Source organism: Malus sylvestris, chromosome 13 (assembly GCF_916048215.2).
Source record: "Malus sylvestris chromosome 13, drMalSylv7.2, whole genome shotgun sequence".
Taxonomy (NCBI): domain Eukaryota; kingdom Viridiplantae; phylum Streptophyta; class Magnoliopsida; order Rosales; family Rosaceae; genus Malus; species Malus sylvestris.
The window spans coordinates 36,263,823-36,290,532 of NC_062272.1; the positions used below are offsets into that span (position 1 = coordinate 36,263,823).

At 35.6% G+C, this 26,710-nt stretch overlaps 1 protein-coding gene and 2 long non-coding RNA genes across 3 annotated transcripts; 2 read left to right on the forward strand and 1 right to left on the reverse strand.

Moving 5' to 3' along the window:
- The first annotated feature begins 12,789 nt into the window (after nucleotides 1–12,789).
- Nucleotides 12,790–16,037, forward strand: LOC126595896 (uncharacterized). Its single transcript, XR_007613750.1, has 3 exons — nucleotides 12,790–13,758; nucleotides 15,158–15,203; nucleotides 15,694–16,037. It is a non-coding gene; the product is annotated as an uncharacterized LOC126595896 (long non-coding RNA).
- A 638-nt stretch (nucleotides 16,038–16,675) lies between these two features.
- Nucleotides 16,676–25,258, forward strand: LOC126597018 (uncharacterized). Its single transcript, XM_050263768.1, has 11 exons — nucleotides 16,676–16,728; nucleotides 22,146–22,293; nucleotides 22,675–22,948; nucleotides 23,052–23,151; nucleotides 23,249–23,373; nucleotides 23,446–23,527; nucleotides 23,613–23,745; nucleotides 24,101–24,258; nucleotides 24,381–24,833; nucleotides 24,942–25,094; nucleotides 25,172–25,258. Exons 2-11 carry the CDS (start codon nucleotides 22,150–22,152, stop codon nucleotides 25,200–25,202), a joined length of 1,653 nt encoding a protein of 550 aa, XP_050119725.1. The 5' UTR covers nucleotides 16,676–16,728; nucleotides 22,146–22,149; the 3' UTR covers nucleotides 25,203–25,258.
- LOC126595897 (uncharacterized) lies at nucleotides 24,813–25,203 on the reverse strand. Its single transcript, XR_007613751.1, has 2 exons — nucleotides 25,116–25,203; nucleotides 24,813–25,030 (listed from the first exon to the last, which is right to left on the reverse strand). It is a non-coding gene; the product is annotated as an uncharacterized LOC126595897 (long non-coding RNA).
- Nucleotides 25,259–26,710: the final 1,452 nt, after the last annotated feature.

Sequence of the window (26,710 nt, forward strand, 5' to 3'; positions counted from 1 at the left end):
TTATTATTATGATTATCATTATGATTATGATCATCATCATCATCATCATCATCATCAACATCATCATCATCATCATCATCATCATCATTATTATTATTATTATTATTATTATTATTATTATTATTATTATTATTTTGTTACTAATGTGATTGGTTCGTATAATCGCCCATCATATATGACACATCCTGTCCCGAAGGAGGGCATGCTGGCCGTTACGTGAGAGTGACGTAACCATTTACACAGTTTGGAAGCTTTAAAGATACAATTACTAAGATGTAACACCCGAGGGTGAATCCTACTTTTGTGAATTATGTCAGAATACCATTGGATTCCCCGTGGCCACCAAAGCCCTGCTATCTTGAACCTGGAGGGGCGCAAAACAAAGTTGAGTGGGTCAGTAAAACAAAGTTTTTTCAAAAATCATCTCATTATCAAAACGCTAACCCATCGCTGTAAAACCCGTATACTTTCCCAGAAAAATAGTATATATATAACCATATATAATAGTAAATGACCCAAATCACAAGTCTTTAACACTTTTCAAGAAATATGTCATGCTATGCTTCAAAACATGATAAGGATGCATCAATATAAGAGGTGAACTAAGGAATCAACCGAAGACCCTGCAGCTGTCCTGTACGGTTAATTCTATAGCTCAATATCCAATCCAACCAGAGTCACCACTGTGACCTGTACGGCACTACTTTGCACATAAATCGGAACTACCTGAAGTAGTCTGTACGACAAAAATGGTGTAAGAATACGCTCTAGTGCTTATCTCATTAACAACTGTATAATAATCTAAAGTCACCTACAAGTTGGAACCACCTCTAATGGTCTGTACGACATGTCGGAACCACCTCTCGTGGTCTATACGACATGCACCTACTTGGATCCAAGGTGAGCGTATGGTGCGGGGTGAATAATATAAGCACTAACACCAGGGGTGTAGGTTATGAGCTCTCAACATAATTCATATCATTAATAATTCACATGAACACATAAAACTCACATGATACTCACCTGTTCGTCCACAGCACCATTTCATATATATGCATCAAATACTAATTCATATAATTCATATATTATGTATGCATGGCATTTTAAAACATACTTTCATTTAAATTCAATTTCTGGGAAAAATCAGTAGTATATAGGTATAAACTGAAAATAACTGCCCACTCACTTGGAGTTCGCCCTACAACTCCCTAGCACAACACATTAAGACGTCATGACGATCGGCGCCTAGAACAATCATCAAATCAAACCTCAGAAATCATATCGATAAAATATATAACTTATATAAAACACGTCACTACGTAGTTCAATCCGGAAGATCTGCAACTCAGATTTCCAATCCATAACTTCTAGAGGTCCACAATATATCTCTAGAACAACATCCTAAAATTTCCTTACCATCCAACGGTCGAATCTCCATCAATTGTCAAAACCAAGTGACGGTTAACATTCTATTTTATGAACTTACAACTCCAATTTTGGAAGATTCGTAAATCGGATTCCCAATCTATAAGTTCCTATAATCCTCAAATATTACGTATTACAACGTATCAAAGTTTGGTGAAGATCCAACGGTCGGATAGTCAATTCACATTTTCACCTAACCACGAATTGTAACGAACTTAGGTTCAATTACTCAATTTACATCAATCAATTATCATAACTGAACCTAGAAAATTAAACACATGCTAAGAATGACATTGGCGGGTCACTGGTCACTCGAAGCCGCACGGGCCGCTGCGGGTGGCAGTCGGCCGCCCCGGCTCGCCGGAAAATCCAACTATTTCCAAAAATTACCAAAATTTACAGAAATGAAGATCTCAATGAGTAGAGTAAACTTTATACCTATGGGCAAGGCCAATTTGGTCTCGAAAGGCTCCAATTCCATCAAACCCGTGAAGAACCCTAGAAATGGGTGAGTTCCAATTCGTCCTCAAATCAACTCTGCCGTCCCAACCAATGCTTGGGCTTTGTTCTAGGCCTCAAGAGGATGCTATGGGTGGTAACAATTGGAAGGAATTGCTTCGGGATTGGGTGATTCGAAGCCAAAGCCGCCGCACCCCCTTCTTGCGATTTTCTCCATTTTCAAAGCCAAATCTCTCCAATTTTGAGATGGAATGGATAGAGGAAGGCTCCTAGAGTGTTTCCCATGAGGTTTCTTGAAGAAATTCGCCGAAAAAACGGGTGAAAATCATCAAAAATAGGCTTGGGTGCCGACCGGGTCAAGAACGGGCCAAGGGGATCCGGCCGATCCCCCGCACCACTCTCTCCCTCCTTTCCTCCTTTCCTCTGTTCCGATTGGCCGGGCTTCTCTCTCTCTTCTCTCCATTCCCCCAACTCTCTATCCTTTCTCTCCCGGAGCTCCTGCTCTCTTCCTCTGGTTGGGCAGCTGTGCCCAATCTCTTCTTCTTCTTTTTCTTCACCAATCAGGCACACACACACACACACAAAACCTTCCTTCATCTTTTTATTTTTATTTTCTTTCCCTTACATCCAAGCCATCCATTTCAGATTTCCTTTAATCTGGGCCATCCAAATGGCACACCAAAATTTTTATAATAAAATTCATAAAATGCCCAAACTTTAAACTTTAAAATCTTTTTCGTTATAACTCCAAATCACGAACCGTCTGTGCCCACGCTTCCGTAGCGACGATTACTACGAGGATATGTCAAGAAAACAAATCTTAAATGGCACGATACAATGATTAACCTCGAATAATGCGCGTGCCTCAAATGTCATTTTTGTAAAATCCTTTATTAAAACTTTAAAAACTCTTAAAATCAGGGACGGGCTGTCACAATATACTAACACCCTCACCCTTCCTATATTAATATATACATGTGAATGGCAAGTCACCTTCGCCCTTCTTATTATAGTTATTATTAGCTTTAAGTTTTGATATCTATGTGAATGCTTAATTAAAGTCCTTGTCACAATCTTTACTTATTTAAAGCAATTTATTTATTGTACTACATTTTGTTATGATGAGTATATACCAGACTGAAGTTCCTTGATCCTCATCATACAAAAAGATCAGACTTGAAGTTCCTTGACTAAAATTAAAATTAAAATTTGAAGTTTTTGAATCAATTGATAAAACAACGCTTCCTCAACTAAATTAAAATGATGGCCATAAGCACCTCTGTCAACATACTAATAAATGAGGGTCAGAAGTTCCTGATTCATGCAAATGAGGGTCAGAAGTTCCTTGATTCATTCAACTAAATTAAAATGATGGCCATAAGCACCTATGTCAACATACTAATAAATGAGGGTCAGAAGTTCCTTGATTCATGCAAATGAGGACCATAAGTAAAAAATATGAATTCCAAAAATATGAACCTAAAGGTTCTAATAATGTCAATATCGAGAATAAATTTCGAGGACATATGTATAATGTTTTGACCTGAAGTTCAAAAATATGAATAATGTAAATAGCTTGAAGTTCTAACACTTTATGTGGACATATGTTAATATGGACTGAATTAATTATCGCAAATTCCATCATATCACACTTTCTTCCTCTTTTGGGAGTAAGAAAATGGTGAACTTAGCAAAACTCGATTTAGCTACCATCAATATCTTAGGCAAGAAATACTTTCATGGATTCATTATGCCTGATAATTTATGTGAAAACATATGATATTAGGAAACATCTTTGCTTAAAAAACTCATTGATTCATATAATGGAACCATAAGTTTCCATAGTTTCCTATACTTAACAAGCTGAACTAGAAGTTTCATGCATGTATAAAACTAGAAGGGTGGGAACTTTTGTATACATACGCGTGCGTACACATGAGTTACAACTACAAAAAAAAAATATTGAGAGCTTTGCAAAGTTCCAAGAGTTTGTAGAATTCTAGAAGGAGAGGCATTGGGTCCCTTTGGAATATAGCCACAAACCTCTGGTGGTCACTTTGAATCCAACTTTCGGATTCTTGTAGCTAGTCGAGCTCTCTTCTAATGTTCATCCATTATTATTTGTAAGTTTGAGCAACTCTTTATTCTCGTGCTTGAATCCTCCAATCTCTTGTCTAAGACTTGCCACCTCAATCAGTAATGATTCAACTTGGCAAATTCGAGCAAGTAGATGTGGCCCATTTTGGATACAAAACTTGCATACTCAACATTGAAAGCCAAAGAGCCTTGAACAGCTAATTCATCGGACCGTTTTGAAAGTATTCTTTTATCTTTGGGAGTGATCAAAGCTTCCTAGCTACAATTATGGTGTTTATATCATTCTTCATCATGGAGTTTCCAATCGTAAGAGAGCCATTAGAGGATAAGAGGGATGAGCATCGTATATTGTTCTGAAGAGGCACTTGTGCATCTTCCACACATTCAAATGAAAACAACGGTTAGATGGTCAAGCCATTTTTAAAAATGATGAAAGAAAAAGAAGTCAGATAAATTGAAATCTCAAAAATGCAATTGAGTCAACTTTCTGAGCGTGCATTATGGGTACCATTAATGCCTCTAAAAAAGGGGAGGCAACATGGCTACTTGTTCAAAAATTGAAAGGGCATCCCTCCCCGAATTTCAAAAGCCCCTATTTTCCTGAATAAAGTTCATTAGCATTTCTCAAATGCAATCTCATGTTTTCAGATATCAATGACAACTCTATTAAAATATCTCTGACAAGTTAAAACGCGTGAATTTTACTGTTCAAACTCCACCACTGTTGCCGACACGTATGGATGTCAAGGCCACAACGACACCACTCCACTATTGGAAAATCTCTATATATGTTGAGCTTTGTCCTCCATTACAAGGCAAACCTCCAAGAATGCCTAACTCCTCTTTCTTGCCGAGAATGCATTTTCAACCAATCTCAAAATACTCAGCTTCATCCTTTATGAGAATACTTCTTTAACTAAGTCTCACATAATGCCTAACTCATTTACGCAATAAGAAAATATTTTTGGTAGAGAAGTTTTACATCAGCATTAAATTCTTCAACTACTTTTCTTCAAGAGCAAAAGTATCTCATATTATCAAGAGAAAAAGTATTTCATACCATAGTATTTCCCTATCTTTTCCTTTGTCCTTGTTCTTGCCTATAAGACAAGGAGAAAGATAGCAATTAGTCGAAACTTGAAATCAAATTTCTAGTTTGGAACTGATTTCCTGGAACCTTGCCTGATTGTTTACTTTGCACTACTCCCGAGTAGTCATCTTCAACTATTGTTTGTGCGGGATTTCAAGTCATCAACACCTTAGAATAGTTGATATGGTGTTGGCTTTTTACACTGAAGCTGTGAAGCATGGGTAAGTCTCTAAGAAGTGATGTTTTGAAGGATCATTCAAAGGTAAAAGGTTGCGCACCACTTCTGTTGTGCAAGAGGCTGGAGTAGAATGATCAACAATAAACCCATAGAAATTCAAAGGGAGAAAAGAAGTGGTTGACTAAGTGAATGGAATACCAAAGTTCAATGATAGGAATCCTAGTCACATCCCCATCAATCTCTACCAGAGTCTATGGCGACCAAAAGACAAGAACGACTACAACTATTATCCTGTCTCATCGGTTTATATCATTCATGATGTACAAAAAGGTAATCAAATTTTGAAAATTACTAATTAATTACCATATGCATAAACAAGTTATAAAGATGCCGCATGGATTGAAGTCACAATAAGACTATCCGTGGACTTGGAACTACTAAACGGTTGCATGCCTGAAGCATGACAGTCGTCGCACATTAATATGTCAGTTTTAATATATCTTGTGCCTAAAGCATGATAGGCGTACATGTTCCAATGATTCAACTTCCTGAAAGTGGAGATTTAAAATACAAGCTCTATAACGCTCTAGAGGATGTTATGATCGAAATTCACCAAACAATTCATCTAATAAGAGATGATTGTCCTAAAAGAGACAATGTAAAACCCTTGAAGAGACAATGATATCCAAAGTAATGAAATGCTTATAAACCATGCATGCTGGATGAAATTTTTACCACCTGCAAAAGTAGGGATACAAACATTTAAAAATACTTGCAAGATATAGTATAATGCCTCAAGTAAGGTCGTTCTTCATAGTGATTGAATGAATAATTTGCACTTAAAACTAATCCTTAATTCATTATTTAAAAACAATGTGAGAAAAGTAAATGAAATTGTGAATTTAAACAAAGAAAGCAGAAAACAAATGATTGAAATTTATTAAAACTGGTAGTAATAATAAAATAAAAATAGTTTTAGGAAAAACCAAATGTAAAAGGCACTAGGTTTAGCCATCGCCATTAGCAATCTTATGCAATTCTATCAATTACTTATGAATTATTACATACATGCTTTTGAAGGTTAGGTTTTCCTAATGCATATTCTCCTCATGACGTTCAGGCAAGAACGTATATCTAACATGCAATCTGTTACAACCCGTTCCTTAAAATATTGTATTTTATTCCCGAGATGTGTGAAATGACTATTTTACCCTGAGTGGGTGTCTTATTTAATTTATCGGGCCTCAACTCGAGAATTATATCCTCGTACTTTCTTAAGTTTTATAATCTTGTTTTCGTATGTAAGTTTCATGTCAAAATCAAATTACAAAATGAGACCTCAAGGGTCCATTTGTAATTAATTGAAGTTAGAGGGACAAAACCGTAATTTCACTTAAAACAATTTTTAAGTGGGGTTATACCCACTCTCGGTCTCTCTCTTCTTCCTTATTTTTTAAACATCTCTCTTTAAGCTTTTGACACTCCCCTTCTCTCTCTAAGCTCCGAGAGCTCCCACCCTCTCTTATCTTTGAAACAACAACAAATCAAGCCCAAAATTTATATTTTTGGAATCCTTGAGACTGGAGGAACCCTGCAATGTACTTGCATGCATCATCGGGGCATTATGGGGTGAATCACCATTGAAGTCGTAAGCTTTGAAGCTCTCAAACTCGAACCCTGGTGAAACTGTGCTTTCCTATTATTATTTCTGGGTTATTCTTGTTATTTTTAATTCGCGATGATGATTTTGTGTGATTAACTCGAGGGTTTTACCTCTGTTAATCTATGTGCATCGAACTCAACCCCGACGACGAACTAAGGCAAAATGTAGTTGAGTTCAAAGTTGGAGGGTGTTCTTGCACATCAAATGTCTTCCTCTGTACCTCTATTTTGAGCTCTAACCTCTACATGCATGTATATGCTTCTTTTCCAAGTTTTCAACGAGCTGAATGGATGAACTCCGACGAGTTCGTGGCTGTGGGTGCACAGACCCTTTACGAGTCGAATAGGGATGACAATTCTAACCGTTAAACCCGATAATTGTGGATAATCGTCTGAATGGAACATATTTGGGTATGGAAGTTTGGGTATATTCTGGACATGGAGACCGTTTATATTATTCGGTTATGGTTTTGGATATGGTTATAGAGGTCCCAAACCATATCCATAACCAAATCTGACCCAATTAGTAAATAATATAATTTATATATAATATAATAGCATAATATATATATATATATATATATATATATATATTTGTATATCCATTATTCACCGAACCATTACCTTGAGAATACAAAAGTTGCATTTTGTAGGAAAGTAAAGTTTTGAATCAAAATCAATGTGAACTCAATGGTGCTTATGTGAGATATCAAAGACAAGCCAACATCATCAGTGTTTTAATTTTTATACTCAACAAGATCCATTCATTGGATCATTTTATACATTAAATGTTTAATGAAGAAATTAATATCTACTAACTTATAATGTCTTAATTGAACTAATATATTTTTTGTATTTACAAAGATGGATATACCTGTTAACCGATGGGGAATCCATTACCCAATGGGTATGGTTATGGATAATACCCGATCGTTAATTTGCAGTTATGGATATGGTTAATTTTTGTGGTTATGGGGATGGATATAGCATTTCCGTCACCAATCCGAACCATTGCCAACCCTAGAGTCGAACCCAGGTATAAATTTACCTAGTTGCATGTGGGGTTTTGGTTGAGCATTATCAAGATTAACTTGAATGCATGCTGTTCTTCCCATTTCGAGAATCTGGCAAGTTGCACATAGCTTAAGCTATTGAATCTGAGACAGATTCAACCCCTTTTTGTCCTAAAAAGATCCTAGGTGAGTTCCTTGTAAATTTAGGACTGAACTGACTAAGTTTTAGCTTTGAAATCCATAAAATTGAGCTTGGGGAGCCCTTAATCATACTCTGGGCTTAAATTTGCAGATTTTGGGTAGACTCCGACGACCGGTAGTGGTGACCTGCAACGGTCACCGTTAGATTTAACGACAAAGGCTGAGATTTCGTTAACTTTGATGGAATCTCATAACAGAGAAGGTATATTCTGTTAACTCACTTATAAACCTCACCTCATCGGCGATGGCGAGTGAGACGTCTATTCTCCAAATCACGACTGCGAGTACGGCGGTTCGTTCATTGGCGACGACGGCACGTGGCGGTGCATGACACCATTGTGGTGGTGCTTGGCCGGATTACGGCACGTGCGGTGGCGCGTGACAGACCCGAGACCTACCTCTAGGTTTTTCGCTGTTCTATATCACGCGGTGCCCTCCATTTGTGCGAATTTGAAGCCTAAATGGTTGAATTAGACTATGTTCCATTAAAATGATGATTTAAGCTTATATTAGCTTATATTGACATTCACAAGGTTGATTGAGGATCATAAACATACAGGTAGAAGTCTGATTGCGAGGGATGCTCTGCTTACCTGTGAGTGGACCTCTTCAAAAAACCAAATGTTTTTACGTTATATATTTACGTATATGCTTTAGTGCTTATTATGTGGATGCATATTGTTGTGCTAGACTTGTGACGATATTATCTTTAGATAATTCATGATCTATTTTCACCACATGGTCATCATGTGATGATTGGATAGCTATCTTTGGCCGTAGATTTATTTATAGGTTATATTAGCCTAATGGACGCTAGGGTTGATGAGTGTTACTGGTATTGAAATTAACTAGTTGGTGCTAGTATATTTCCTGCTTGCTATACTTATGTTAGTGGATGCTAGCATGATTGATTGACCGAAGGTATGAGTTCTAGACTTGACTTGATGGTTTTTGGTTGATATTGATGAATGAGAATTTACTATTATGGTAGTATTATATTATATAGTTTTTCTCTATATATGTTTTCAAAACAGGGGTTATTCTATTTAACGATGATTCTATAACTATGATATAACTGGTCCACTCACGTTTTGTTTTATCGACCTTTTTAGGATGTAATGAGATTAAGGAGAACACTGGTGGGGACAAGTGGGTTTCATCCTTTGGACTTTTGGTGATGGCTCCTTTACTGCAATTTTATATGAGTTGTAATAACATTTACATGATCGTACTTTTTGATTATGCATAGCATTGTACTTTGTTGTATTTACTGTTGTGTGAAACTTCTAGTTGCTTTAATGTGAAATGATTAATAATGGGGTTAAACCTGATATAGTTTGTGTCCCCAAGTGGGGAGGATGATAAGTACTTATGTAGCATCTTTGGATTTATTATTGAAATGAACATATTTTGGTTCAAATTCTTACACATCATAATTATCTTACTATGGCTTCATTTTTTAGTTGGTTTGTGATGTCATCTCCGTATAGGGTCATATAGTTAATTTAGGGTCGGCCAGCACATCACAACCTTGTAACTTGTGTTATTGGGGTTAGGTGTGTCACAATCCGTCTGTAATGTTCAGATCAAATATGAATATGCAAGACTTATTAAGCTTTACCCATTGAAAAACCATGCAATCCTTAAAAGCATGATGTTTACCTTAAGTGAAATTACAATTATCAATCACAAGAAGCTCTCCTCAATTTCAAGATGATGTTCCAATAGAAATTGCATCAAATTATATATATACTAAAACTCAAACTTTCATGTTAATTCTTATTGTGTCCTTACAAACTCAAATCACTGTTCATTCTATAGTGTTATTCCTTTTTTACCCCCACTTCTTTTTTGTTATTTTAACATTGTCGGTTTGCTTTCCTGTGAGGAAAAAATGGTGATGCATGGGTCTTCACTGACTCAAATCACTGTTCCTTCTGCAAAGTTTTCTTCCTTCTCAATTTTTTGTCTCGCTTTTTTCTCACTTTCCTCCCACCGACTCACTTCCACCAAATCTCTCAGCTTTGTGTTTTGAAGGTTGCTATAGATGCTTGATTTGTTCAAGTTGGCAACAACTGCAAAGGTAAGCTCTTTAATGAAATCTTCTAATTCACTCTTTATTTCTGCATAATTTACCTTCTATTACCTCTCTTTGCAACAATACCACTTGATTTACCTGTCTCAAGCTTCTCTCACTCTCTCCCAATGGAACTCTCTACACCACCTGTCACATCCCGGCCCAAGCCCCCACCACATCCCAGGCTCGACTCTGCTGTAGCACAATATTGTCCACTTTGGGCCCTGACCACGCCCTCACGGTTTTGTTTCTGGAAACTCACACGAGAACTTCCCAGTGGGTCACCCATCATAGGATTGCTCTCATGCGAACTTGCTTAACTTTAGAGTTCCGATGGAACCCGAAGCTTGAGCTCCCAAAAAACCTCGTGCTAGGTAGAGATGGGAATATACATATAAGGCTTACAGGATCCTCACCCCTAAGTGATGTGGGATCTTACAATCCACCCCCTTAGGGGTCAGACGTCCTCTTCGGCACACTTCCAAGGAAGGATTGACTCTGATACCAAATTGTCACATCCCGGCCCGGGCCCTCACTATATCCCGGGCTCAACTTCGCCGTAGCACGATATTGTCCACTTTGGGCCCCGACCACGCCCTCATGGTTTTGTTTCTGGGAACTCACACGAGAACTTCCCAGTGGGTCACCCATAATGGGATTGCTCTTGCGTGAACTTGCTAAACTTCGGAGTTCCGATGGAACGCGAAGCCAGTGAGCTCCTAAAAGACCTCGTGCTAGGTAGAGATGAGAATATACATATAAGGCTTACAGAATCCTCACCCCTGGGCGATGTGGGATCTTACAATCCATCCCCCTTAGTGGCTCGACATCCTCATCGGCACACTTTCGGCCAGGGATTGACTCTCGCTTAACTTTGAAGTTCTGGTGGAACCCGAAGCCAGTGAGCTTCCAAAAGGTGTCATGCTAGGTAGAGATGGGAATATACATATAAGGCTTACAGGATCCTTACCCCTGGGTGATGTGGGATCTTACACCACCATTCTCAATCCACTACTTCTTCTTGATTCATGTTTGATTCTCTTAATAAAAAACCAGAACCTTGCTTCTCCAACTCTCTCGCTAGAGCGTAGGAAGCATGATCAAAATCATCAATTGCCTTGTAGAAATTGAAGCAGTATGGATCAATAAAAGGTCAAATCACCCATCCACACATGAAACGATGGCTCTCGATGCCATCACATCAGTGATAGGCCGATCTCCTCCTCTCAGCGCCTCTTTTGAAACCCCTTTTGGTAAATTTTTGAACTTTACCCCAATTGTATTTGGTGTCTTTCTTAATCTTAAGCTTATGTCTCTGAAATGGTTGCATTGTTCGACATGCAAACATGATGCCGATTAGGGAAGAAACACCAGTTTTGGTTTGAAATATTGTATATTTTCTGATAGGTTACATCTTCTTATCAATTAGTACAATGAGTGCTATATATATATAAACCCATAAAACTATTGTCATTTTTTAAGTAGAAAATTAGAGTTAATTTTTGCTCATGAGAAATAGGGTTCCCCACTCTGTTTCTCTCATTCATTGTTAGTCAAATTCTGGGTTGTGTCTTGAGAATATAGTATATATTGGGTTCTCCAAAGTCTGAAGATTAAAGTGCTTCAACTTTGGATTATAGATTGCTGAATCCTAGGAGATGGATGCAACTGAACTACAAGCACAAGAGTATGAGTGAAATTCTGTCTTTAGAACATTACATTTATGGAAGCCTCAATCTCCAAGTTTGTCAGTATTTCTTACTTTCTCCCTAGTTGTTTATATTAATGTCATACATAATTGATGTTGTGATTTTCTTTATGATTATTATCATTGAAATTCTTGTGTTATTTTCATATTTTTCTAATATTGTTCCAATAATCTAAAGACATAAATCTTATACAATAATTATAAAAATATGGATTTCAGAGATTATTATATTAAGGAAGTAGAAAAGAACGATTTGAATATTATCTATTCTAAAATTGAGGAGTGAATTAACTGTAGCTTGCCTACAGTCACAGGTTTGCCATCCAATTTCACCTTATTTACAGAAGAACCCATCACATTCGGCCTGGTGTTAGGGCTGAGTTGTTTTGGGCCGCACATCAAGCTTTCGCTGGGCTTTGTCATTTGCTGGTGTGAGGCCGGCCCTTTGGGGTTCTAAATGACGACACTGCCCATCTGGGCTCACCATCAGGATTAAAGTTAAAGGGGTAGAGTTGTCATTTCGTTCTTAGGGTTTCACAGGTATTGGGGTTAGGTTTTCCCACTTCCCATCATTTCCTTCTTCTTTCTTCGGGCTAGCCGTGACGCACAAAGAAATAAGGAGCCCTGACAGAGAAGGATAGATAGAGACAGATAGAGAGAGAGAGAGGGAGAGGGAGAGGGAGAGGGAGAGGGGAGCGGTAAGGGCGGGATGGCTGCCCATCTGTGCTTCAATCCATGCCGTCACAGAGAGATGGAGACAGATCGAGAGAGAGAAAGAGAGATAGAGAGAGATATATATAGAGAGAGCGAGAGGGGAGAGGTGGGGGTTCGGATCACTGCTCATTCTCTGTTGCATCGTCAGAGAGGTGGGGGTTCGGATCACTGCTCATTCTCTGTTGCATCGTCAGATAAGTGTTGTTTCAAATTTAATTTTGTACCAAATTTTACTTTTTTTAATTGTTTCTTGCATTTATGGTTACCTGCATGTGGTGATTGAAAGGTCAAAAAAAATTTGCAAATCTTTTTTCCATATTTGGTTAGGTTAGGCTTCTGTATTTTTTTAATCCGTTTGGGGATTTTCTGGGTCTCTATATATGGTTGCTTTTGGGTTTTGCATCTCATTCTCGGTTTCTCTCTGTCAGATAATATTTCCAACGTTCGTTCCTTACCTTTTTTTTACGTTTTCTAATTTTTCATCTCAGCTTTTGCCATTCGTGTTTGATTACAATATTTATGGCTGTAATAAACCCTTTGAGTGTATTGTTAGCTTCTGTTTAGACTATTGTTAGTTGTTGTTAAGTTGCTGCCATTTTTTGGTAATTAGTATTCAAATGTTTTTTTTTTTTTTGAAAGAAGTTTGTGTTCTGTGATTTGAATTGGAACAAAATCAGTAAACACAGCAGATTGATTTACAATCTGTGATTTTCTTAAAAAATGCCATATTTAGGTTGAGCTATGTTTTAAATTATTTGTATTTTTGCCTCTGTGACTGTGTATGTAGATGTCTGTGTGTATGTGCAAATATTTTTGAGCGTATCGTTGGCTTCTGTTTTAGACTATTATTAGTTGTTGTTAGGTTGCTGCCATTCTTTAATAATTAGTGTAAAATTTTGTTTTTTTTTTAAAGAAGTTTTTCTTCTGTGATTTGAATTGGTAATTAGTGTGTAAAACCCTTTGACTAATTTTAATGCGATATTTTTATTTCGATTGTTTAAGAACAAGAAAACTAACTTTTCTTCTCTTTTTTATGGATTGCAGGAAACGTACTGCCAACTCGGGATTTTGCATGGTTGCTTTTGGGTTTTGCATCTCATTCTCGGTTTCTCTCTGTCAAATAATTTTTCCAGCGTTCGTTCCTTACCTTTTTTTTACGTTTTCTAATTTTTCATCTTAGCTTTTGCCATTCGTGTTTGATTACAATATTTATGGCTGTAATAAACCCTTTGAGTGTATTGTTAGCTTCTGTTTAGACTGTTGTTAGTTGTTGTTAAGTTGCTGCCATTTTTTGGTAATTAGTGTTAAAATGTTTTTTTTTTTAAAGAAGTTTTTATTCTGTGATTTGAATTGGAACAAAATCAGTAAACACAACAGGTTGATTTACAATCTGTGATTTTTTTTAAAAATGCCATATTTAGGTTGAGCTCTGTTTTAAATTATTTGTATTTTTGCCTCTGTGACTGTGTATGTACATGTCTGTGTGTATGTGCAAATATTTTTGAGCGTATCGTTAGCTTCTGTTTTAGACTGTTATTAGTTGTTTTTAGGTTGCTGCCATTCTTTAATAATTAGTGTAAAATTTTGTTTTTTTTTAAAGAAGTTTTTTTGCTGTGATTTGAATTGGTAATTAGTGTGTAAAACGATGGGAAGTTTAACTGTTTGCGGATTAATCTTGGTTTCATTTTCCGTATGTGTTTATTTTTGGCCAATGAATTTTAGAGTGTTGTTATTTGTTGTTAAGTTGCTGCCATTTTTTGGTGATTGGCATTAAAAACCTTTATTTTTTGAAGAGGTTTTTTTTTTTTGGGTGATTTTAATTGGAACCCTTTAACTACACATGTTTTTAGAGTGTGCACATCTATATGTATGTGTGTGTACATGTAAAAAACTCTGTAACTCACTACACATTTTTATAACTGTGAAACACTCCCATTTGCTGAAAAGTGCAGTTTATATGTGTACATGTGTATAAATGTATGTGCAAGTATATGTGTCAGTGTATACCTAAGTATATGTCTAGATATATGTATAGGCGCCTATATAACTATATGTATATCTGTGTACATGTGTATATGTATGTATGGGCACCTGTATAACTATATTTATATCTATGTACATGTATAAGTACCTGTACAACTATATGTATATACGTATGTATGCATGCATGCATCTGTGTGTATGTCTGTATGTACATGTATATGTATGTATGCATGCATGCATCTGTGTGTGTATGTACATGTATATGTATGTATGCATGATGTGTGTGTATGTACATGTATATGTATGTGTACATGCATCTGTATGCGTCTGTCTGTGTATGTACATGTATATGTATGCATGCATGCATCTGTATGCGTGTGTGTGTATATACATGTAGATGTGTGTATATGTAAGGTTTAGGGTTTAGATAATTTGTGTGTGGAGTGTGGTCTTTAATGTTTGGGGAAAATTTCTAAGTTGGTTACTATTTCTAAGTTGGTTACTATTACAGGATTAGTGGTGATGGATTTGCTATGTTTGTGAATTTCAGAAATTTGGATACTCGAAGGAAACACTTGGGCCTTTAGCTTTTTGAGGTATATTCATTAATGGCGGTTTTCTAACTATAGAATAGCATTCATTTCCAATATTTTTGGTATTTTGCCATGGTTGTAATTCACATTTAAAGGTGTAAAAACAGGTGTGTTGTATATATATATATGGAGTTGGAATATATGTCGACTGTTACAAGCAAATATAGTGTTGACTTATAAACAATTTTCCCATCCTCATTTACATGTTCAATGTAGACTTAATTATGCTAATCAGCCTCTGTTGCAAAAACGAATCTCCTTTGTGGCTAAGTGAAAACATGCAGATCATCTTATTTTATTAATTTCAGCATAAATTAACACTTGCATTTGATCAGTGTGAGTAAGTATGTAATGTATGGAAAAAAAAAACAGTTTAGTTTCATTACGATTTATTCAAAAAGATTTATAAATATTTGCCTTCGCGTATTGTTTACTTATAAAAAAAAAATTGAATTATTTGGTTCATTAACATTATATTTAATTTGTGATTCAGAGAAAATAAAATGGTGAAAGAGATCGATCGAAAAGAACAACAAATTTTAGGAGGGGTTTTGGTAAAAGATTTAAGAAGCTTGGTAATAGCTCGAAAAGAAGAACAGCTTCGAGGGACAAAATTGTTTTATTCAGAGACTGGTCCAGGACCCAGCACATCAAGAGCACGAAAAATAGAAAAAACAAGAATGGGTTTACGTGTCTATGGAAAAGGTGTCAATCGAAACAAATTAGTGGTTCACACTATGTATTCACCTAGAAATCGTAGTAATCCACCGAAAGAAAATGGGCAGAAGAGCTTTTTTGGGTTGTACAATTGGATTTGCAAGTTTGATCGCCCAAAGAAGATTGGGATGCTCCTTCTCTGGTTCATCTCCACTGTAGTGGTTTTTTGGATTTTAAAAAATATGTAGGGATCATCTAGATTTTAAATTTTAAAAAAGGTTTTGTAAACCTTTTTGGTTGCTTGGTAACCATAATGATGTAAACGATGAAGTGGTTTTTTGAATTTTAAATATGTAGGGATGGGTGGAATTTTGAATTTTATAAAAAAGGTTGCGTAAACTTTTTTGTTGGCTTACAAGCATAATGATGTAAACAATGATCACCCTTATCGATTTAATAATTAAGTGTTGTTGCTACTCATTTTCACACCTTTGTGGCTTTGATTAATTCATTTTTGCCTTTGACAAAAAAAAATATATATCATTTCTACCTTAATGCAATTTTTCCCTGATTTTGTGATTTGACAAAATTGATGTTCATATTCCATTTACTAAATCACAAAAATAATCACATTATTCAGTGGTGATTCATGTTTTGCTTCTGCTTTGATTTACTTTGATTTTTTTGTTATTTATTTTTATTAGCTGGTTAATCCATTGTTTAGCTAGGATTGTTCTTCTTATTTTTTATTCCATTGTGTTGTGTATGTGCTTACATTTTTAGCCTTTTTTGGTTGGTTATTTTTTTATTATCCAGGTTTTCGCAATTAATTGCTTACGCTTGCCAGTGATTCCTTTTGCAACTGAAACTGGTTAGCTTTCTCGATTTTTACATATGAATTGGTTTTAAAATTAAACATTAATCTCATTTACTTTCTTTATTTTATTTTAGAGGATTAAAAAAAGTAGTTAGTTTTGGTAAATGTGGATGAATGTTTTAGGTCTTACCATAGTTTACATGTGGTTTCTTTGATTTTGTTATTTATGCCTAAAAACTTGAGAATGTTTGACAAGACCGCTAATATTAAGTGGTTTTTATTGCTGGTGTTGACCTAATTTAATTAGATGATTTAATTAGGATTTTGTTTTTGTGGTTATATTTTGGATGTATTTGTGTTTTTAATAGTGCATTCTTTACGTGTGGCGATTTGATTTGTAAGTAAGGCTTAGTCATTCGCATGTTCTTTTTGTTTTTATTTGCGTAGTATTATGCCTAGAAAAGTCCGAATATCTGGGAGGGCAGCTAAAATTCAACACGCCAACTTAGGCGTTTTCAATGGCGATGTTTATTCGGATGATGTGATTTTGCAAGATGTCCCAACTTCTTATGATCAAGAATATAACAAAGTTTCACACTCTTTACTGTTTCATAACAATACAACCAATCATGTCCAACCCAATACATCTGTTTTGAAACAAAATGCATTCATTGCCAATGGATTCAACTCATCTTCGTCCGCTGCTAGCACTTCACATGAAATTACCATCCCTGTTTTCCTTGCCAATGATGCCACTTTGCGTGGTATATTGATCTCTGATACTCAAGACGATCATCCTGTTAGAAGCTCACATGTGATTGGCCAGGCCGCTTATCAAAAAAAAAGAAAACGTATGCGCTCTCTGACAATATAGTCCTCTTTGCATTGTTTTTAAACTTATTTTAGAAGTTAACTTTGGTTCGCTACTTTGGGGATGATTGTGTCATCTTTCTTTTCATAGGTGTTGATCCAGACTATGTTGATTTTGGCCCTAGAAATTCTCAATGTCAATATTGTGGCGCTTTGTTTTGGTCTACTGAGCGGTTAAAAACAAACGTTTCTTCTATTAGAAGGCCACAGTTCACTGCATGCTGTATGAGTCAAAAAGTTAAATTCCCACCTGTTAAGCCCACTCCTGCTTATTTGGAACATCTGCTAAATTCAACAAATTCTCAAGAAAGTTCGCATTTCAAAACAAATGTTAGGTTGTATAATTCAATGATGGCATTCACTTCAATGGGGGCTAAAGTTGATGCATCGATAAACAAGGGTCAAGGTCCTTACGTTTTTAAGATTAATGGTCAAGTGCATCATTTAATGGGTTCTTTGTTGCCTCCTGAAGGTGAGAGCCCTAAGTTTGCACAGCTCTACATTTATGACACTCAAAATGAAATCAACAATCGTATGAGTTGTTTTCCTCATTCAGAAGAATCTTCGAAGGTTGACGAACAAATTGTTAGTGGGCTCATTAAGATGTTAGATGAGTGTAATGAGTTGGTTCAGTTATTTAGAGTCGCAAGGGATAGGATTAATGAACAGTCAACAAGTTCTCTGCGCTTGCGTTTACACGGCACACCAAGCAACCATGATGCGCAATATAATCTGCCAACATGTGATGGGATAGGAGGGTTAATAGTTGGGGATATCGGTCAGTTTCATACCGAAAGAGATATTATTGTTGAACACAGGGCAACTGGCCTACAAAGGATAACAAAGTTGCATCCAAAATATATGGCCCTTCAATATCCTCTTCTTTTCCCATATGGTGAAGATGGATACAGTAAAGGTCTCCCTTGGAATCCAGATTTCAAAGGGAAAAAACCCAAGACTGGCGGAGTGTCTATGAGAGCATTTGTGGGTTACCAAATTCAGGATAGACCAGGACAGGATAGCACCCTGTTAAAGGGTGGCAGATTATTTCAACAATATTTAGTAGATGCATATGCCACACTTGAAGAAGATAGACTTGATTTCATTAGGGCAAATCAAAATTCCTTGAGAACTGAGCATCTTAAGGGAATTCATGAGGCGTTGAGAAAAGGAAATGCAAGTGGTTCCGACATTGGTAAGAGGATTATCTTGCCAACTTCATTTACTGGCAGTGCTAGATACATGATAAATAATTATCAGGATGCTATGGCTATATGCCGTCACTTAGGAAATCCTGATTTATTTATCACATTTACATGCAATGCTAAGTGGCCTGAAATTATCGAAGATCTACGTGAAAGACTTGGTTGTAGGGTTGAAGACAGACCAGACATTGTATCCAGAATTTTCAAAGCAAAACTTGACCATATGGTTAAGTATATAAAATCAGGAAAACCTTTTGGCAAAGTTGAATCTGGTTAGTTATTGTCTTTTCTCAGTTCTCAAGATTATTTGTTTCTTTTCTCTTATAAGCATATACATCAGGCGTTCTGTTTTGATTTTTTTTTTATCTTATATTTCTCAAAACAGTGATTTACACAGTCGAATTTCAAAAAAGAGGTCTCCCACATTGCCACATCTTGGTTTGGGTCAGTAAAGAGTATAAGTGTCATTCTCCTTCTGATGTGGATTCAATCATTTCGGCTGAAATTCCTAACCCAGAATTTGACAAAGATGGGTATGATGTTGTTGCGCTGTACATGATTCATGGTCCATGCGGTCTTGCAAATGAAAAATCCCCTTGCATGAAAGAAAAAAAATGTTTAAAGAGATTCCCAAAACATTTTTCAAATGAAACTACTTTTGAATCTGATGGTTTTGTGAAATACAAGCGTAGAGAAATGGAAAATTGTTTTGTTGTAAAAAATGGAGTGAAGCTTAATAATGCGTTTGTTGTTCCTTACAATCGTGAATTGTTATTAAAGTATCAAGCACATATAAATGTTGAATCGTGTTGTCAATCAATGCTTATTAAATATCTTTTCAAGTATATAACCAAGGGTGTTGATAGGGCCAGAGCTGTTTTTGAGGATCAAGAGTTTGATGAAATTGTGGCTTATCTAAATTGCAGATATTTATGCCCTTATGAAGCAGTTTGGAGATTGTTACAATTTCATATTCACTTTAGAGAACCAGCTGTTCAAAGATTGTGTGTCCATCTTCCTTCTGACCAAAATGTTGTCTTTCAAGAGGATGATAATTTAAACTATGTTGTTAATCAACCTAATCTTGAAAGCACAATGTTAACAAAATGGTTTGAAATGAATGCTCAAGATCCTGATGCATGCCAGTTATCTTATGTTGAATTTCCTTCGAAATATGTTTGGAATAGTGAAAATAAAGAGTGGACTCGAAGGAAAAGTGGTAGATGTCTAGGTAGAGTTGCGTATGTTCACCCTGCTGCTGGTGAATTATACTATTTGAGATTATTGCTTAATTATCAAAAAGGTGGCTTTTGTTTTGATGATTTAAGAACAATTAAAGGTGTTCTTCAACCCACATTTCAAGCTGCATGCAACTCACTAGGTCTGTTAGGAGATGATAAGGAGTGGAACAACGCAATGTTAGAAGCGATGGTTACTGCATCATCGTATCAATTGCGACAATTGTTTGTTACATTAGTTTTGTTTTGTGATGTTGCTGATCCAACAACTTTGTTTGAGACACATTGGAAAATGATGTGTGATGACATCTTGACAAAGATGGTTAATGCTTTTGGCTTGCAGGATATGTCTAAGTATGAGGATGAACTTAGAAATTCTCTTTTGTATGAGTTAGAAAAGTTGTTTGTAGTTTCAAATAGTTCTCTGTCTAAACATCACCTCCCAGTTCCAAACAAAGATTTGATGGATAGACTTAAGAATAGAAGTTTAAGAGAGGAGTTAAACTATGACTCTGAATCACTTAAAGAACAACATTCAATATTGATGGCACAGTTGAATCAAGAGCAAAAAATAGTTTATGATAGTGTTATAGAGGTTGTTGATGGCAACAAGCCTGGTCTATTTTTTGTTCATGGACATGGTGGAACTGGTAAGACTTTTTTGTGGACCACTATCATAGCTAAGATTAGATCAGAGAACCGTATTGTTTTGGCGGTTGCTTCGTCTGGAATTGCCTCCCTTTTGCTTCCTGGTGGAAGAACTGCACACTCTCGATTTAAAATCCCTATCAGCATTACGGATTGTTCAATTTGTGAAATAAAAAAAGGAACTCATCTAGCACAATTAATTAGTAATGCAGCTCTTATTGTTTGGGATGAAGCACCAATGAATCATAAACAATGTTTTGAAACTTTAGATAGATCTCTTCGTGATGTTCTTAAAGGGTCTAAACCAGGTTTTGATAATTTGCCATTTGGAGGAAAGCCAATTCTCTTTGGAGGTGATTTTAGACAAATTTTGCCTGTTGTTCCAAATGGAACTAAAGCTGACATTGTTGAAGCTTCATTGACAAGTTCTTATCTTTGGCCTTATCTAACTGTTTTTTTTCTCAAAGAAAACATGAGGCTTTCAAAAACTGGTTTGAATGAGCAGGAAAAACAGGAGTTAGCTGATTTTGCAAATTGGATATTACAAATTGGAAACGGTAATGTTGCTAATTCTATATTGTCAACTGATGAAGAAAGTTCTTGGGTTGAAATTTCAAAAGACTTTCTTATTAATTTTGATGATGATCCTATCGAAAATATGGTTTCAGCGGTGTACACAGATTTTAAAACAAATTTTCATGATGTATCATATTTGAAAGAAAGAGCCATTGTCACACCGCGAAACAACACGGTAACTGAGATAAATGATTTTATGTTGACTATGGTGCCTGGCGAAGCTCGCACGTACCTCAGTTTTGATTCTGTGTCTTCTTCGACAGAAAATGTTGAAAATCTTGATATACTTTATCCGCTAGAATTTTTGAACCAACTTGACTTACCTGGTTTGCCGCACCACAAGCTAGCATTGAAAGTTGGTATGCCAGTAATGTTGCTTAGGAATTTAAATCAAAGTTGTGGATTGTGTAACGGGACAAGGTTGGTGGTGATGCAGTTAACTGATAGAATTGTGGAAGCAAAGATCATAACGGGTAGCAAAATTGGTGACAAAGTTTACATTCCAAGAATCATTACGGAGTCATCAGAAAATAAATATCCGTTTACTTTGCGGCGAAGACAATTTCCTCTTAGAATTTGTTATGCAATGACAATTAATAAGAGTCAAGGACAATCTTTGAAGATTGTTGGGTTATTTCTATCTCAAACAGTTTTTTCTCATGGACAGCTCTACGTTGCATTGTCTAGGGTCACCTCAAAACAAGGTCTTAAAATTGTGATTGCTCATGATAGTGATATGCCTTATGGATACACAAAAAACATTGTTTATAAAGATGTTTTGAATTGTTTACATGAAGGTGTGTTGATTTGTGTTTGTCCATTCATTTTTTTCTTTCTCTTTTTGTCTATTTTTCAAAATTCTAATGTATTCTTTGTTTCATGTGTGTTGCACGATTTTGAGGATTTTATTTGCTTCTAAATTTACTTTATATAGATTGATGGAGCATATGCCAGTTCGTCTTTTGTTACCATACAAGCCAACAAGAAAACTACAAATTAGGATATGCAGAATTTGGGTGACAAAAAATATTGGAGCTGATCGTCAACCTGCAAGTTTGGATTGTGTCTTTGTTGACAAAGAGGTTACATCTTTACACATTTTTCTCATTGTTATATAGACACAGTTTTATATTTGTCGAAATGCATCTATCATACTTTCAGTATTAATTCGATTTTTCCTTCTCATTGATTAACATTCCATCTTTTTTGTGTTCAATTGTGGTTTGCAGAAATTTCTGAAGTAAAATATTCATTAAATGTTTTGTGAAATAGGCATTTTTCAATAGCGTAGTTGTGCTGTTGGTTTTTTGATGATGTGCTTAATGTTTATTTTGGATTGAATTTCAACTTCTACATAGATTTATGATTAGTAAACTCTCATGGCAGTTTGGAAATGATAATTTGTTCACGAGCTTATTTACTACTTTAATGATTAATTTAATTTTGTTTTTCCTCTCTAAAAGGGACATGCAATTCAGGCGACCATGAAACCCTGGGACATCCAATTCTTTTTGGACCGTCTAAAAGTTGGGTTCGTGTACGAGATAGATAAATTTCGTCTTATCAATAACAGAAAGTCAAACAAAATTGTCCCTCATGATGCCATGGTTGAGTTGAACAAAAACACTACCATAGTCCCAGTTGAGAAACCAAATCAACTGATCCCGATGCATTGGTTTAATTTAATTGAATTTGATGAGCTTCACAAGAAAGTCGATAGAGATGTAAACCTTACAGGTAAAGCGTCTAATTTTGACTATTGCCACTACTCTAAAATTATTATTCTTAGTTTTTAACTTAATTTAGCTTAAACTGGTTCTTATAACTATATCATACATAGATGTTTTTGGTTGTTTGATGGCTTTACAACCGATTGAGGAAATCACTGTGCAAAATATTAGAGTTGAGAAAAAGCGAGACCTCAAACTTCAAAATACTAGGTGAACCATACTACTCATACACTGTTATTGCATATTTATACAAATATAGTCATATAAAAATTACATAGAAAGTTCTGACTTTATTTTATAATTGTAGAGGTGAACAAGTTACAGTAACACTATGGGCAGAAACTGCAACAAGTTTTCAAGACGATGCATTGCAGTCACTTTCGTCGCCTCTCTTCATTGTTTTGACTTCACTCAAAGTGAAGAAATACAAAGGTTATACCTTAACAAAATCTATATGTGATCACTTTACTTTTGTATTGATAATTGTTATCTTTCTATTTATAGGAAAACCTGTTTTGGGGAGCACAGGCTCAACAGTTTGTATTTTCAATCCTGATATCCCACAACTTTCAGAATATAAACAACAGTAGGTGAACAAATCTTATTTAATGTTTTTTTTTTGTTTATGTTTTTACCATCTATATTCTTGAACCAAAAAATGTGAAAATCAGGTTTGAACACCTCAAAACACCCATTGAAATTCTACAAACTTCTGCTGAAAAGTATGGAAAGGGTGCTGTTATAGCTGATTCTGAACAGAAGACAATTGAACAACTGCTTCTTCTTGATCCGGCATTAAACAAGGTCAATCCATTATCACTAAATCGTCTCATGTTTTGTCGATTTTATTTTACAACTGCTTTCCAATTGATTGTTTGTTGTCATTTGGAAATGACAAATTGTTTCTTAATCTATACTGTGTTGTGCATACAAAGTGTCGTGTTGTTTGTTTCTTTGTTCATTTATAAGCTTTTGTGCAAAAAATTATACAACTTATCTTTCATGATTCAATGTACATTCTCCAAAATGTTACCTCATGTCCAAAATATGAATTCTGTTTTATAATTTGGGTGGAAATGCATATACTAAGGTACAAGTGTCATGTTTGGGAGTTTATTCTTAAATGTTTTTTGTATTTGAAAATTTAATATCATATCAGAATACAAGTTTCGTATGCCAAGCAACAATTGTCGATTACGATTTGACCAAAGGATGGTGGTACAAGTCGTGCCCGTATTGCCACAAAAGTGTCAAGAATACATATGGAACTTTCCAGTGCTTTGAACATGGGTCACTCGAAAAAATGCCTGAGCCATGGTAATTTATTAATTTATTTTTTCTACACTCTTTATATCTCTTTGCAATGAACATGATTTTTATTCCAAGATTTTTTTTTAAATTGCTAAACTTACATCATTATATCTTTGTCATTTATTTAGGTTTAAGATGAATTTTATTGTGGATGATGCCACAAATCAATTCAACTTCTTAGTGATCGGAAGGACTGCTGAAAAACTTTTGGGTATCTCTTGCCACTCTTTGGTCATAGAAGAAGGCTACGATGACTCTTCTGTGTTACCACCGCACCTTCAAAAATTGGTTGGCAGCACAAAAAAGTTCCAAGTCCGTTTTGGTAATCAAAACAATGAGTTTGGCAACACCGACTTTGTTGTTCATGGAATAATTGAGGAAGAAGCATTAGTTCACCCAAAACTTAGTTCGATTGTACCACGTACACCTGCTACCAACACCGGGAAACAAGTTATTGATGCAGCAACCCCTATCCCTATTACTACCCTGGAATCCCAAATCCGACAAATCAAATCAGTTGCGACAAACAAGAATGTAAAGAGGACACTATTTGTTGAAAATGAAACTTCAAAAACTCACAGGTTAAGTTTCCCCTTCACATAATGTTGGTATTCCATTAAATAAAAACATCATGCATGCACTTTATAACGTTCATTTCCATCCTTTTTAAATTTAAGATGTTTTCACAGCAAACATGATGAGGGGAGCCAACCACTGTCTACTAATTCAACCAGAATCTCGGCAGAAATCTCTAACTTGGTTGTCCCAAAAGTTGAACCTGCAGACAAAACGCCGATCAGTACATTAAGAAGTAGATCACAAGCAAAGAAAATCAAGGACAGGTATAATGAGTTATTGCTTACAATAATATATGCCAACTTGAACAATTATTGAATTTTTGTTCTTATTTGCTGCTCAGTGTTGGAGATGTTCATTCGCAAAAGAAATGAGCTATAGAAGACTTTATCATGGACTGCTGCAAAGGATCGAACATATGTATTTTTTGGCTATTCCACTGTTATAAATATATACTTTTTGGGCATTCCACTACTAAAGTTGTCTTATTATTTTATGCAACTGTTGGAACAATAGAAAGCCTTGCAGAACATGTATTTTGTTATGTTGCATGCAGAAACAAAATATGTGTAAACTGCATGGTATTTCAGTCTTTGATGCAAAGACACTATATTTTATCATTTGCAACTTTTGTCATTATAAACTTTCCTTCAAGTAATTTCGATTGTATATTGTCTCTCGATGTCAACTTAATAGAGTAGCAATGTAAATTGAATGGCTTATTTTATGTATCAATTCACCTATCTTTTACTTTTTCTTTTATGAATATTATACATGGTTTGAATACCCGCAGCAAAGCGCGGGCATTCCTCCTAGTATGTTACTAAAATTGCCTTTAAAAAATTTAGACTTAATTTGAAACGCATGCATATCGTTGTGGAGGTACTGTTCTTGATATCTGCATAATGGTGCTTTTATTATCAGACAAAGACATGCTTTAAAACTTGGTTATGCATGATAGTGTTCTATGCATGTGAATTGTAATTTAAGTTTTGCACGGTTTATCAAAACCATTTAGTTTTGGTTGGCTATTGAACGCATACGTTTCCTAACCCTACATGTTTGGCCATAGTTAGATGCATTTTCCATCTATTTCTGATGTTATCAATATAATGACCTGTATATATCTTTGAGTTTGTTATTGTGTTATGTGATTGAATATCAACATGAAAGGCATGGATATTTGTTGAAAATATGAAATTTTCAGAGTTAAAACTTTTTGGAATGTTTGGGCAGTAAAAGAAATAAAAAACGAGTAGGTGCCTTTTCATTTGCAAGATTCAAATGGTGCCTCCTTGATGTAGTATTTTGGTTGGCGGTTGCCTAGTAAAATGTTTGAGACTTTGAAGGATAAAATTATAAGACTCATCCACTATATAGGTGAATGTGATCCAAATGATGGAAGGTTTTAATCTTCACATAAGTTTCATTACCATCAGTTTCAAAAGGATAAATTTGTTGGAAATGTGCCATAAAACCAATCATATGATGATACTTTATGGACATTTCATATGTTAAACTAATATAGTTTAATATAAAGGGCAAAGATTATTGTTTGAAGCCGTCTCATATAAATGTTATACGCTTAAAGGATAAGTCCAAGGAATATGTAATTGGGAGAATGCGAACTAAAGAAGTTAGATTCATGAGACCATTCTCTTTCGTATACATATCCTAAATGTTCCTGATCATAGGATTGCCAATTGGGCATTGACAGTCCGTTAAGATCAGTACGTGCTATGTCTTCTTTTAGGGAGAATGACTGGTCTCGGGTCATTGGTGTGACTGACACCAAGACAAGCATGTAGGTGCTCAATAGAGAATGAGTCCATTGAACACGATCAACAAGGAGTTCTCATACTCATGTCACATGAGAACTCAT